The 14,025-nt window shown below is 44.1% G+C and overlaps 1 protein-coding gene across 1 annotated transcript in view; it reads left to right on the top strand.

Moving 5' to 3' along the window:
- Positions 1–2,987: 2,987 nt before the first annotated feature.
- Positions 2,988–14,025, top strand: part of CWF19L2 (CWF19 like cell cycle control factor 2) — a 65,218-nt gene continuing 54,180 nt past the window's right edge. Inside the window, exon 1 of the mRNA XM_033052912.1 lies at positions 2,988–3,065. Within this exon, the coding sequence (XP_032908803.1) occupies positions 3,000–3,065 (66 nt within the window). The 5' untranslated portion in view covers positions 2,988–2,999. The remainder of the gene's footprint in view (positions 3,066–14,025) is intronic.

Raw genomic sequence — 14,025 nt, 5'->3', positions numbered from 1 at the left:
TCAGTTTTTGAGATTCTAGAATGTATTTGTGTTACAGTTTCTTTTCTAAACCAGGAGTATTAGAAAATGGTTTTAAATTAAAGTTACAGAACCACCCTGTTAATGACATGGAAGGTTACAGGTATAAAGAATAGTACCTAACACTGCAAGAGCTCACACCGTGCTTTGAATCCTCTTCTTTATCTGTAAATTTCTGCTGTAGAAAACATGCCCTGTTCCCACTCCCAAATTGTCCACGCTTATTCATGCTATGCCAGAGTTTCCACGCTTTCTGTTCTCATTTTCAAATACTTCCTAAACTGATTCAGTCACAAGTGGTTGGCTCAGCTCATGGACTATCAATTTTCTGTTTAGATTCAATGCAAATCTATTAAGCCCATATGCCTGGCTGTGTGCTGAGCGAGTTAGAGAGCACCCACTTGAGATACTCTGCTGGATGCCTGGAACAAGTGGTAGCACTGAGATGGAAAAAAGCCAATTTGTTGGTGAGAAGAGCACATCACAATCAGAGAAGAGGCTTTCCTTAATGGGGCAAACATGCTCTTTTCTTGCTTCTCTCTCAAGCAGTGTACTTTGCTGCATATAGCCAAGGACTGAAAGTAGCATTAGTCGATCCTGCTGGAACGTCTTCTCTGTCCATCTGTTTGCCCTGTAAATGGCTCCCTGAAGAGGTTTCACATACTGCTTTTCCAAATGGTGCCTATGGAAGTTTATCAGTTATCATTCTACACCTAGTGGTGATCTACAACAGGTTTTTCTTGAGATGCTGTTAACTGTCGGCATAAATTGAACAAATATGCAAATTCAATTTACACATTTAATACCACCATGGAGATTATGATTAAATTACTGTTATCACTTTGAAAACATACTGCCCCATGCAAATGGCTAACAAATTATAAGCTCAGACCTTGGCCTAAAGAATGTTATTACTTGGCAGCTGTGGACACATTTGCGATCAGACACATTAATAATGCTCTGATCTCATCCCAAAGAAATTATGTCCCAGATAAACATTTGCTTCATCAGAGGCATAGAAACCCTGTCAAACACTGTTGGCCAACTGCAACTTTCAAGTGCTTGAACATGCCTATTTTTGAATTTCCCTCTGCTCACCCAGGTACATTCTGAGCAGCCAGCACCCTGACATTACAGAGGTCACAGTCTAGCAAGGATGCACTGAACCAGCTGCAAACAGGCAAGAAAGTATCTGGAAGATCACCTGGAGGTGTTCACAGCAGTGGGGAGCACTGGGCACTGCATGGCACTGGAACCTGAGAGGATCTTTTGGGTGATGATCCCTTGTTTGCTCTCATTAATGCCAATCTAAAGAAGCAGGCCAGACTAACAGAATTTCAGCCCAGCAGGAGGGATGAGCCGGGACATCAGAATTCCCATTGCTGAGGATGACATTTACTGCTTGGTGTGCAGCTGTAGGCTGAGCTCTGGGGAGAAGCCTGAGCCTGAGGCAAGAGACTGTGAAACTGCCAAAGGGCACAGGGACATGGGGTGCCAGCTAGGTGCCTGGACACTCAGGGACACGGAAGGAGCCAAGGGTTCCAGACATGACTCTGCCTGGACTGTGCTTGTGAGGGTATTAGAGCCCTGAGGTTTCTTCATTTGGGGTCCCTCCTTGAAGGCATCCAGCTCAAATTGTTATTTTGTTGTGGTATTGTGATTAAACTATTTTAAGGATTGAGATGTCAGAGACTTTGCTGTGGGAAACCTGGGGTAGAGCCGGTAAGGAAACCCTGTCTGATTGTGGGGTGTGTAGCTGCCAGGGCCAGCTCAGGTGGTCTGAGTGTGACTGCTGGAGAGGCTTCTGGATGATTGGGCAGGGAAACTCCTTTAATGCCCATTCCTGGACTGTGTGGTCCTGTTGGTCAAGCAGCACAGGGCTCCAATAAATTGCTGTGCCATGGCATGGTATTCGCTGTGACCTCCACCTGTGAAGGTGGTGAGCTCTGAGCAAGGTGTGGGGAACCCACCTGGGTGTGTGGGACGGGGCAACCCTGGATGTAAGGACAGATTGGGGAATGAGATGCTGCAAAGCAGCACAACATAAAGGGAGCTGGGGCTCTGGTCAATGGCAAGTTGGACATGAGGCAGCAGTGCCCTGGCAGCCAGGAGGGCCAGCCCTGTCCTGGGGGAATCAGGCACAGCATGGCCAGCTGGGCAAGGGAGGGGATTGTCCTGCTCTGCTCTGAGCTGGGGTAGCCTCATCTCGAGTGCTGGGGGCAGTTCTGGGTGCCACAGTATAAGACAGACACAAAGCTGTTGGTGAGTGTCCAAAGGAGGGAAATGAGGATGGTGAAGGGACTGGAGAAGCTGTATGAAGAATAGCTGAGGTCACTGAGCTGTTCAGCCTGGAGGAGAGGAGACTGAGGACAGACCCCACTGCAATCTGCAGCCTCCTTGAGAGGGGAAGAGGAGGGGCAGGCACTGATCTCTTCTCTGTGGTGACAGTGACAAGACCTGAGGGAATGGCCTGAGCTGTGTCAGGGGAGGTTTAGGTTGGATATTAAGAAAAGGTTCTTCACCCAGATGGTGTTTGGGCACTGGAACAGGGCAGTGGTCACAGCACCAGCCTGGCAAAGCACAAAAGGCATTTGGACAATGTTCTCAGGCACACGGTGTGATTCTTGGGGATGGTCCTGTGCAGGAGTTGGACTCGATGATCCTTGTGGATCCCTTTCAACTCAGGACAGATTATAAATCTACAACCCCGTCATGAGCCGAGCGCGCCGCGATGGACGCCGGGAGAGGGCAGACGGGCTGAGGGACCCGGCTCCAGAGCCCGGCTCCGGGGAGGTCCCCGCCATGCTCCTCAATGCCCGGCTGTCCCTGCCGTGCTCCCCATGCCCGGCTGTCCCCGCCGTGCTCCGCACCCCATCGGGAGCAGCCGCAGCAGCACCCCCCGCCGTTGCCGGACGCTGTTCACGACAGTGTCGCGGCGGCGTTGCCGTACGGCCGCTGCGCGGCTTCCGGCGGGTGTGCGGATGGCGTCCGGGCCCCAGAGCGAGCGGAGCCGGGAGCAGCGGGAGCGGGAGGCGCTGCTGGCGCAGGTGGGGTGACTGGCCCGGCCCAGCCCTGCCCCGGGGCCGCTCTGCACCCCCGGTTCCCCAGGGTTGGGTGCTGCGCGGGGGCGGTGCGCTCCTGAAGGCTGCCCTGGCCGCGGCAGCCGGAGGAGGGGACGCCGTGGGGAGAGCCCCTTCTGTGCCGAGGGGAGCTGGGCTGTCTGGAATTTCTGAGTGACACCCACCTGATTCCCTGCCCTTTGCCACTTGTGGTATTGATCCTCTTGGTGTTTCACTTATTATGTATTTCTCTGCTTACACCTTTGGAAAGAGGCGGAGTCGGTCGTCTTTACATTCTCTCTTCAGGTTTTTTAATACATTGATAAGATAGACCACCCTCACTTCCCAGCCTTCTCTAGGCTGAACAGGCCCAGCTCTCAGACTTTCCTTAAATTAGACATAAAAGGCAACTTCTCCTCGTCTTCTGGCCTGTCTTTTCTAAAGAACCTGTATCCCTCCATTGCAACATTCTGGTCTTCAATAACTTGAAGTTGTGTGCGTGTGTTCAGAAGTGGGAGCCTGATTTAGGTGGATCAGTTACTTGCCTGGTGATATGTTGCTGTACTGTAGGACAAGAATCAAGAGGCTCCTACTAACAGGTGCTTTGGTAGAGCTACTGTGACTTGGAGACCCGTGCTAATCCTGATGCATTTTGTTCCAAACCTGCCTATATGCCAGTTTTGGTATTTGTGGTGATTTTTGTTGTGACTTGTAGGTACAATGAATGCTGAAGTCACAGATGGCATTTTAATTAAGTGACGTGACTTGCTTTGGGGGTTAAGGGGGGATAACAAGACAAAAATAAGAGAAAGACAGAGTATGGAAGGAAAATGAGGTTGTGTTGATGGGCTTTTGTCAAAAGGAAGACCAGGGTAAGCGGCAGCCAAATCTTACTGGGCAAAGATACTGTCAGAAGAAAAGTAGTCTTGTGTTTTCTCAAGGCAGAGCAGGAAGACAGAGGATTTCGTGTAATATATCATGTGGGCATCTCTCTTGTACAGTTGTGGAACCATTTCTTGGCAATAAAAGTTCCCTTCAGCGATTTCCCCCCTTTTGACAAGCAGTTGAAGGGAAATTCATTTAACTTAGTAATAGTGAATCACAGTACCCCATAAAAGTTTGTTGGTGTTGCTGGTCTGTTGCTTTACTTGAACTGCTGTATGTGGTTGAGTGCTCCTTTTCTCAGGTCAATCTACTGGATGTTCAGAAAATACTCTTAACAGCAAGCAAAACTTATGTAGGGCATATCCTACTTTACCTTTCCTTCTCAACTGGTGCCACTTGTACAGCAAGCTGCCTGGGCCAATGCCACTGGCTAAGAATCCTAAAACAGCCCTTGAAAGATCACTTGGTCCAACCCCTTGTGGGAAAGGGAACCTAGGTGAGATTATGTAGTCCTCATTTCAGTCATGTCTTGAAAAACTCCAGTGGCAGGGTAAGGAAGCTCTCCCGTCTGACCATTCAGGAAGTGCAGTCCCCCAGCCGGGGTGCACTCCCACCACCCGAGGCTGTCACTGCTGGCACTGAAGCCCCTTTGCAGAGGGCAGCTCCAGTGAGTCAGTGTGTGCTCTGCTTGACTCTCTACACACAACATTCACAGTCAGACAAGTTTCCCATACCAGCTCGACCCCAGGTTTTCCATAGCAGAGCCAGAGACATTTGGGTCCTTAGAGCAATTTAATCGTGGTGCAAAACACAAAGCCAGCTTGAGCTGGGCGCCTCCAAGGAGGGACCCTGAACAACCAAATCCCTGAGCTTTTATACCCTTGCAGTCTAATTGTGCCATAATCTGGGCTCCTGCTGAGTCCTTGGCTCCTGCAGTGTCTCTGAGGGTCTGCTCTCCTGGCTGGCCACAGTGGTCTCTCTGTTGTGCAAAGCTGCAGCACCAGTTCAGGACCTTTTGCTTGGGGCACAGGTTGTCTCTGGCAGAGTTCCAGTAGTTGCTGGAAAATTTGGTATCTTGAGCAGGGTCCTACACTTCTCACTCCACTGCTAGGATATGTCTCAAAGAGTTGCTGCACTTCAGCACTGGTGCTACGCAGTTAGGACATGTCTCAAGAGTTCTTTGGTGATACTGTAGCTTCATAGGTCGTAACTCTCAATGTTAATATATTCTTGTAGGTTTAGATTCTGCTGATCAGCCTTGCTGAAGAATATTAGAGAAAGTGGTTTCGAGTTTTTAGAATGAAACCAAATCTGATATATTTTCTTATTGCTAAACTGTAGTGTATTAAAAGGTATGTATGTAGGATCTTTGTTGAATTTTGTAGTTTTCTTTGACTTGAACAAGAAACAGACCATTGTATTGTTCAGCTTATTTTAAAAATGCCATGAATACAAATTACTCCTACATGAGTGTCTTAAAAAGGCATCTGCAATATTTGTGTGATACGAAAGAAAACCCAGTGCACAACCCTAATTTTCTGGAGTGAGGCAAAAACTGATTTTCTTTGTACAGCAGTGAGCTCAGAGTTGGTTTTTACCATTCAAAACTAACAACTGGGGAGTAAATGGCACTATAAAGATACTGTGTTGTTGCTTAGACAAAAGCTGATCAAGTGTTAGAACTACTGTGAGAGGAATAAAGAACAAAGAAAATGTTTGCACAGACATATTACTCATTTCTGTGTAATATCAAATAGCTTATGCAGCCCTGGTCCCAGCATCTCAAGAAGAACCAAACAACCTTGGAGAAGGTGTGAAGAAAGATGCAGAGATGATCGTGGTGCAGACTGTCCAAGGACCATAGAGGTTTTGAAATGTGGAAAGATAGGCTGAAAATAAATTTAATACAAGAGAGAGTTCTGTAAAATTGTTAAATGATATGGAGAAGGGAATACAGGGGTGCTATCTGCTGGTTCTTTCAGGGTAAGATCTAGGTTGTATTAAGGATTTTGCAGGTAGCCAGCTTAAAGCAGGCAAAAGAAGTGAACTTTCAGATGATGCACAGAGAAATTGTAGGGTCTGTTGTATAGCATGTTGCAAATACTGGCACTGCACTTCCATCCAGGCAAGAATAGCCTAAAATCTAAAATATATGTTGAAAACTATTGATTGAAAACTTGTTGAGCCTCAAATTGCTGAAGGATGCAGGAATATTTTGGAGATGTCTCACTTTGAACTTAAGCCTGTATACGCTTCAGCTTCCCTGGACATTTTTTGGTTTGGATACTAGCTTAGATTCTCAGTTCTGAGAATGTCAGAGCACTGAGAAATCCAATGTAGGAAAACAGAATGGAGTATAATTTTTGAAATACTACCCATTATGATTCTTAAAGTCCGTTTTTTGTGGAGTGTAGGAATGGATCTGGAGACAATGATGTTGTTTTCTACACAAGTTTAACAGTTAGAGATGCTTGGTCCCTGTGTGGCCAATGAGAAACTTGCCTGATGTGACTTTTCAACTTCTTACTGAAAGTCACAGTACAGAGTCTGTGCTATATTTCCACACTGTTATGTTTTCACTTCCAAACAACCTAAAGCTAAGTCACATTCTCTGATTTTCAAAGATTCTCTTGGGTGCATTGGGTAATACTGAAACATACATTAATGATCAGATGGTTTTCTTTGCTGTTGCTTGTGGAATTGCTGTGTTCACCATCTTAAGAATGTCCTTGAATTATTTCTTTTGCTTGCAGTTAGAACAATAAATTGAAGTAAGGAGAGGGCATATTGGGGGTTTGGAAGTTTTCCCCTTGCCCTCTTTTCTATACCAAAGTTTTAGAATGTGTTAGCAAAAGCATTTTATCCTATACAGGTCCATGTGGGCCAAAGGAAGCTGTAGAGATTTCTTTATTACTGATTTTTAGGAATGAAATTTAAAAAAAAAAACTAATTTCATATTTCCTCTTCCCATTTATGGACCCAATAACCTAATGTAGCTATGTAAAAGGACAGCATTTTAAAGACTTCTCCTGTAGCTACTCTGTTATTTCTGTGAAAAGTCAATTTAGAATTTTATAATGTGAAAGTGTGAGGATGTTGTAGTTGCCGTGTCAATACTCTGCTATCTGCTTTTCTGAAATGAACTTTTTGCTGCCTGTGTGAGAACAGATTAATGTCCTAAGTGTATTGACTTTCTGTGCTTTACTTTGATTGTGGCTGGACTGCCTGCTGCAGTGGAACAGCCAGGCAGTCGAGGGAGGGGATTGTCCTGCTCTGCTCTGCACTGGGGCAGCCTCACCTCCAGTGCTGGGGGCAGTTCTGGGTGCCACCGTATAAAAAAGACATTAAACTATTACAGAGCATCTAAAGGAGGGCCACAAATACAGTGAAGGGCTTGGAGGTTGCAGGCATATGAGGACTGGCTGAGGTCACTCGGCTGGTTCAGTGTAGAGAAGAGGAGACTGAGGGGTGACCTCATCATGGTCTGCAGCTTCCTTGTGAGGGGAAGAGGAGGGGCAGGCACTGATCTCTTCTCTGTGGTGACAGTGACAGGACCTGAGGGAATGACCTGAGCTATGTCAGGAGAAGTTTAGGTTGGATATTAAAAAAAGTTTCTTCACCCTGAGGGTGTTTGGACACTGGAACAGGCTGCTCAAGGAAGTTGTCACTGCACCAGGCTGGCAGAGTTTAAGAAGTGTTTGGACAACGCTCTCAAGGTGTCCTGTGCGGAGCCAGGGGTTGGACATTGATGATCCTTTTGGGTACCTTCCAACTCAGGATATTCTATGATTCTATGAAGAGAACTGTGAGAAAACTACTCCAAGACTTTTTCTCAATGTGTTTTGATTGCCTTTCTTAGAAAGGCAGCAATAGATTACAGTAATTTCACGACCATAAGGCGCACTGGACTATAAGGCGCACCCCCCGGGAGTTGGCAAATTTCGCAACTTTGTAGATCAGATAAGGCGCACCGGAGGATAAGGTGCACCTTTTTTTTTGCAGTGAGGAGCCATGCAGAGTGCAACAAAGTAACGAATTACTGGCAGGTGCTCAATTTGCAAACATTTTTCAAAGATTGGTGTAGCCTTTAAACGCAGCCCCAGGCGCCCTCCCTGTGCAACAGGCCCTGGCACTCCCGCCCACCCCCGGTGCCGGCTGGCACGGCTCACAGCTCCTGGCTCCCACCGCGCGACTGCGCTGCGTCCCAGCTTCCTCCTGGCCAGTGACCGCGCCACTTCTCACTGCTTTCCCGTGGCGGCGGCTGCCCCGCTTGTCCCCGCTTCCCCGCGACTGCGCCGCTTGTCGCCGTGTGCCGCAGCCGCAGGGGCTGCACCACCGCCACCACGGTGCTTTCCCCCAGCCACCCGGGCCGCGCGACTACTGCTCCGATGCCGCCGCTGGGCAGGCTCTGCTCGGGGCTGTTGTGGACTTGCACTTCTCATTCCCCCCACGCCCGGGCCTGGGCCGGCACTGCCTGGCTTCTCGTTCCCCCCGCCCCTGCGCCTGGGGTGGTGCCACCCGTCTTCTTATTCTGCCTGGGCCAGGGCCGGTGGCAGCTCCCTCCTGCCAGCCGTGGCCGCCCGCTCCTGCCCCCACCTCGTGACTCGGCACTCGGCACTCCCGCGACACCGCCCCCCCCATTGCGGCTCACATTTCCGGTGTGGCAAATTTCACAACTTTGTCCATTATATAAGGCGCACTGGACTGTAAGGCGCATTTCTGGGCTCGGGGGAAAAATTTAGTCAAAAGGGTGTGCCTTATAGTCGTGAAATTACTGTAACAGGAACTTATCACAGATGGCTAACACAGTCAAGACAGTTATTTGGTGATTGTAATCCTGGAAGCCCTTACTTTGGGAAAGACTATAAGAAAGCTATGTAGTCTTTGCTTCTGGTAATCTGAGGAATTTGCAGAAATAATGTACTTTAGCAGATCTGTTTCTGGAAAGATGAGATATTCAGCCAACTCACCTTAAGGAGCATTTTGTTGTGAAGTATTGAACTTGCACTTGCTTTGATGAACCAAAATGCCACACAATTCATTGATCGAGATTTCTCTCTTAAATCTTGGAAGTATATTCTTTTATTTGTGTAGTCTGTCTTCCAAACTACACTGATAAAACCCAGTGGCTGGTAATGTTTATGATAATGATCAGTAATCAAATAATTAAGTGTTGACATGCAAATTGTTATTAAACTTCAGAAAAAGCACCTTACTTTGATGAGCATGATAGTTCATGGCACTGCTGTTTTGGTTTACAAGTTTACAGCAAGAAAATAATCTGATGGGTGTTGTGGTAAGTGCAGAGATATGTATTTTTCCCAGACATGAACATTTTTTATCAAGACTTCAAATTTTGGGTTATTCTTGCATCTGTTGTATCATATGGTATTTTTGTATCTTAGTGTTGCTCCTCTGTTGCTTGAGGTTTTTTCCATGGACTTTGAGTCACTCTTCAGCCTCTGAGGATGATGTGATTTGACCATTTCTTGTGCAGAAAATCCAGCCTTTTCATTTTTAAGGATTACTGACAGATTGGAAGTTGAGTGTAAATAAATCAGACCTCAATCAAGTAACATATATTATTGAAACAATGAAAATAAATTCATTCCATAAAACAAGTTCATTGCACAAACAAGAAATTATGTGTTTAGTTTTACTTATTTATATTTCTGAAACTTATTTATGTTTTTTAAAAAATCAATTTGAAACTTTTTTTGGAAACATCTCGTTTGATGCTTTTGATTAGACTTCTCCCTTTAATTTTTGATTTACATTTTTTGTTTTATTTTCTTGGAAAATAAAACTTTAAGAAAAGCAAACAACAAACAGTGTGTAACAGTATCACTGAGTATTAGAGCTCTGAAGAAGCTGGGAAATGAGCAGGTTTTGCTGGTGAAGTACAATCAGGTATTTCCTCCTAAAAGCCTAACAGTTGGCTTTTTGCAGTGATCAGTATGCAGTGATGGAGTGATTCACAGTATTTCACATTGCAGTTGCCAGTGGAAAATTATAGAAATCTCTCCTTAAGGCAGAAATTAGTAGCAAAGCCTATCTCTATTAGGAGTTGTAGTGGTTTCTGTGCTGTAATACTAAGCAGCTCCTGTTTGTTCTTTCTCTTTTAAAGCCTTCATGAAGTGTTATATCCCTAACTCTATCTGCTGAAGGAAATAAGCGCTTCAGCACTTAAATCTGTGATACTAGAAGAGTAATGGTACTGAGAAGTGAATACTGCCCTTTCACAAAAGATTTTCGGATTTTTGTCACAACACCTACCTCTATGCATTTCTGCAGCAACATGTTTGAACAGATCTGTGATTTTTGAAGGTCACTGATGAAGGCAGATGTCTTCAGTGCTGTATTCTGTAAGACCTTCCTCTGGAGCTTGCTTTGTGACAGCAGTTTCCTAGCAGTAATAGCTTCTAGTTATCTTTTGTGTCTGCACGTGTACCAGCAGAGCAACTGCTGCCTCCCAGATGTTTCTGACTGAAGGCTGACATCTCCTGCAGCCTGCTCTTTAAATCACATCTGACTTTTGGTTATTGATCACAAGAAGCTTAAATGATTGAAGTGATAGTCACTTCAGTGACCTTTCTTCTGTGCCTTTTGGCAGGTGAAAATGACAAGAGTGACATTTCCAGTTGGCAAAGCTGTGTCTGGAGGAGGTGTTGGGGCAGGTGGCACTCTCTGACTTAGTTGCAAGTTGTCAAGTTGGGCTGGAAGCTAAGCTCTTTCTTGTGTTTCCACTGCTGTCCTCCTTGGGAAATATTTGTGGATGTAGCAATAATTGGTATATTGAGACTAGAAAAATAATCTAAGCATTCACAAAAATTAGTGTATTATTCAGACACAAAATTGATATAAAAGCATCAGAACTGCAAAGAAGGCTATGTTCAAGTTCCCTGGAGGTAAGCACTGTAACCAGGGCACTCTGTCCCTGTGCTTTGGGATGATGGAAACTTGGGAGAGTAATACATTCCTCTGCAACCTTTCTGATACTTAATTATCAAAACAGTTGAAATAGTGGAGTGGTCTGTATGACAGCATGGGAGATGATCCTGAAATTAGAAAGAAAAGCTCATTGTAGATATTTTGAATGCCTTATGTTGGTGTCTGAAGGACTGACTAGATGTTACATTTTTTGAACTTTCCTAACAGAAAGCTGTTGCTGAAAGTAGGATTTTTCCACACTTCTTTTCCCCTTTTTTCCTTGTGCTTAAACTGGTAGCTTTGATGACCTTGCTAGGGTGGCAGCTTGTTCTGCAGGAAGCTGCACTTTCTTTTGGTGGGATTTATTTTGTGTCAGGGTGGTGGTCCTGGAAGTGACTGCCTGAGAGTGGAGTGCAGGAACAGACCTGGGTGGGTAAGGTGGTGGGAACATGAGAGGGGCAGTGCAGAGGGGAGAGGTGTGGGAATGGAGCACTGCCCTTCAGTGGCAGGTGGCTAGGACAGCAGCTTAGCTGGTGCTCTCTCTAGTTAATGTTTTTGTCATAATGTAATGATCTGATCTGCTGTAGATTTTCTTCTGATTGCTTGTGGAGGAATAGAGAGTCTTTCTTCTTTTGGATGAAGTTGACTATTGAGTCATGTTGATTATCATTTAAAGAACTAGAGGCTGACCAGAGTTTATAGGTGGAAAATTGCAAGGTCTTTGTAATGATATGGGAAACTTTCCCTGGCCTTCAAGAGAACTGGAATAGTAAATAGAGTTACGTCAGGGAAGAGTGTTGGGCAGGGTTTCTGTCAACTGGGGAGAGAATTTTTAGCTGTAGGTGACATCCCTCCATGCCTTTTGGACATCCTTGAGGGACTGCTGTGTAACAGGCTCCATTTATTGTGTGACCTATAACTTGGCTGTTGGCAGTGTCTTTGATCTTTTCTGCTTCTTCCTGGTGTGGCATGATGTAATTTTTATAGCTTTTGGGTTTTGCATCTGCAGTGTATTACAAGCTGCTTTAGAGAAAATTTTTTCTTCATTTAGTAGATCGTGTTGTCAGCTACTGGGCGGGCTGGCCTTGATGACCTGCTTGATGGAAACCAGAAAGCACTTTCCTTGAACTTGGTTTCCTCCCACATTTAGATGGATCTGTGAAATTTAAACCCCTTTCACCTACTTGTGGTAAAGACTGTAAAATCTGGCTCTTTTCAACCATGGCAAACATTGCTGACAATGCTGTAGAAGAATTACTGTTTTTATAGCATCTTAACACCAGACCTTGCAGAATGCCTTGCCAGTCTTAGACTTCACCTTGTTTTTGTAGCAAAGGACACCATGAGGATTTTATTAAGGTGTTGCAGAAGTGTGTAGTGTAGCATGATGCTTGTCCTTCTTCTGCAGGTTGTTGCTCCTACTGTGTTCATGTGTACATGCACAGGCATTTGCATAATTAAAGCATTACTTTTGAAACAGAGGCATTTCAGAAATGTATCATCCACTATTTATGGAGAAAAAATTGAAAAATATTGCTGTGGTGACCTGAAGTGTACCTCATTTGTAAAGGGGAAAGTGTAAATTATTGGATATTCCTGTGGTATTGTAAGTATTAATGAACCTTAATGTGAATGAAAGGCTTGGATTCCTGTGGGTTGACAGATGTGAAACTATTAGATTTGGTCCTCATAGATAGAATGGTAAGTCTGACAGGAGAATTAATTAGTTTTTCTTTCTTTTTTGCATTTTTAGTAAGCCCTGCAGATTTTGAAAAGAAAAGTAGAATATAAAGGTAAATTTTGAGGCTGATAAATTAGCCTCAATAATTGTCTATTTTCTGCCTCACTTCCACTTGAAGTAATTGTGTGTGTGTGAGGGGAAAGCATCACGAACAATAAAAATTGAATATTATAATTTGAGGGCACTAGATTTTAGAGATATAAAGATTCAGAGGGTATTGCTGGTAACTTTCTAGTCGTGTGTTGAAATGATATTTTAGGCAAAATTATAATTCCTTTCATATTTTTAGATCTCTCGGCAACGTTCTTATTTTTTCTTTTTGCTCTTTCTTTTTATTTGACCTTGCATAGATACATTGTTAAGAATCTTTTATATTTTGTGTGCTTGTCTAGGAGACACAAACTTCCATGGGATGCTTTTGTTTCTGTCTTTCTCTTTTTAATAGCCTGGTGGTCTATCTGCCACTACACATTAATTTTGCCCAATCCTGTTTCATTTAATATTCAGGAGACAGCAATCTATAGTCTGATGATGATTTCTAGTCAGTCTGTGTTCTAAATGAATATTTGTGTACTTCATCCAAAATGATGATCCACCTCTTTCATTAGAATGGTGTATCTCAATTATTTAAATACTTGCCTTCGTTTCTTCTGTTTAGATTTAATAGTCTGTTTCGATCCATTTTTCTTCTGTTTTTAGATCTAATAAAAACTATGAAATCTCTGTTTGTGCCTTATTTATAACATTACCTCATTTTATGCAATGTTTATTTGTAACGTTGGTAGCATGAAGAAAATAGTAATGTCATTTAAAATATACTTGTTATTATAGGAAATTGTAAGAGGCTGAATCTTTCATGACAGGCAGAGAGCATCTACAATGAAGACATGTTGACAAGCTGATCTTGAGTGGCCTTTATTGGGCATTTATAGATTTATGGGCCTGAGAATTGCAAAAGGGATGGAAGGGAGCTGTTGACTCCAGTTGCAGTTCTTTCTTAACCAAAAGTGAAATGGAGTATGCAGAAAAGCATGTCTTTTTTCAGTCTACACCATGGCAACTTGTTTTGTGTTTGCTTGTGGAACAAACAAGCTTGGAATCAGGTTTGTTTTGGGTTTTTTTTTCCATCTAGAACTATATTCAAGTTCCCATTATCTCCGCTGTTTCATCTGTCCAGTCATAAGCTTAGGTTTGGAGTCTGTGGCTTGTAGACATTTGGTGAGTTGCAAAGCTGAGGTTATCCTTCACTCATCCAAAAATGTGGCATGTTTAGTTATTTTGTTTTAGTCAGATGAACATATTTTTAAGACATTGTCTGTATGGACTAGAAGAGAATATATCAATCTGATGTATTTCTGCATGAATTTTCAGGAGTGCTGTCCCAGATGTCTT

The sequence above is a fragment of the Catharus ustulatus genome, chromosome 2 (genome assembly GCF_009819885.2).
Source record: "Catharus ustulatus isolate bCatUst1 chromosome 2, bCatUst1.pri.v2, whole genome shotgun sequence".
Classification (NCBI taxonomy): Eukaryota; Metazoa; Chordata; class Aves; order Passeriformes; family Turdidae; genus Catharus; species Catharus ustulatus.
This window is presented reverse-complemented; position numbering and strand designations above follow the sequence as displayed.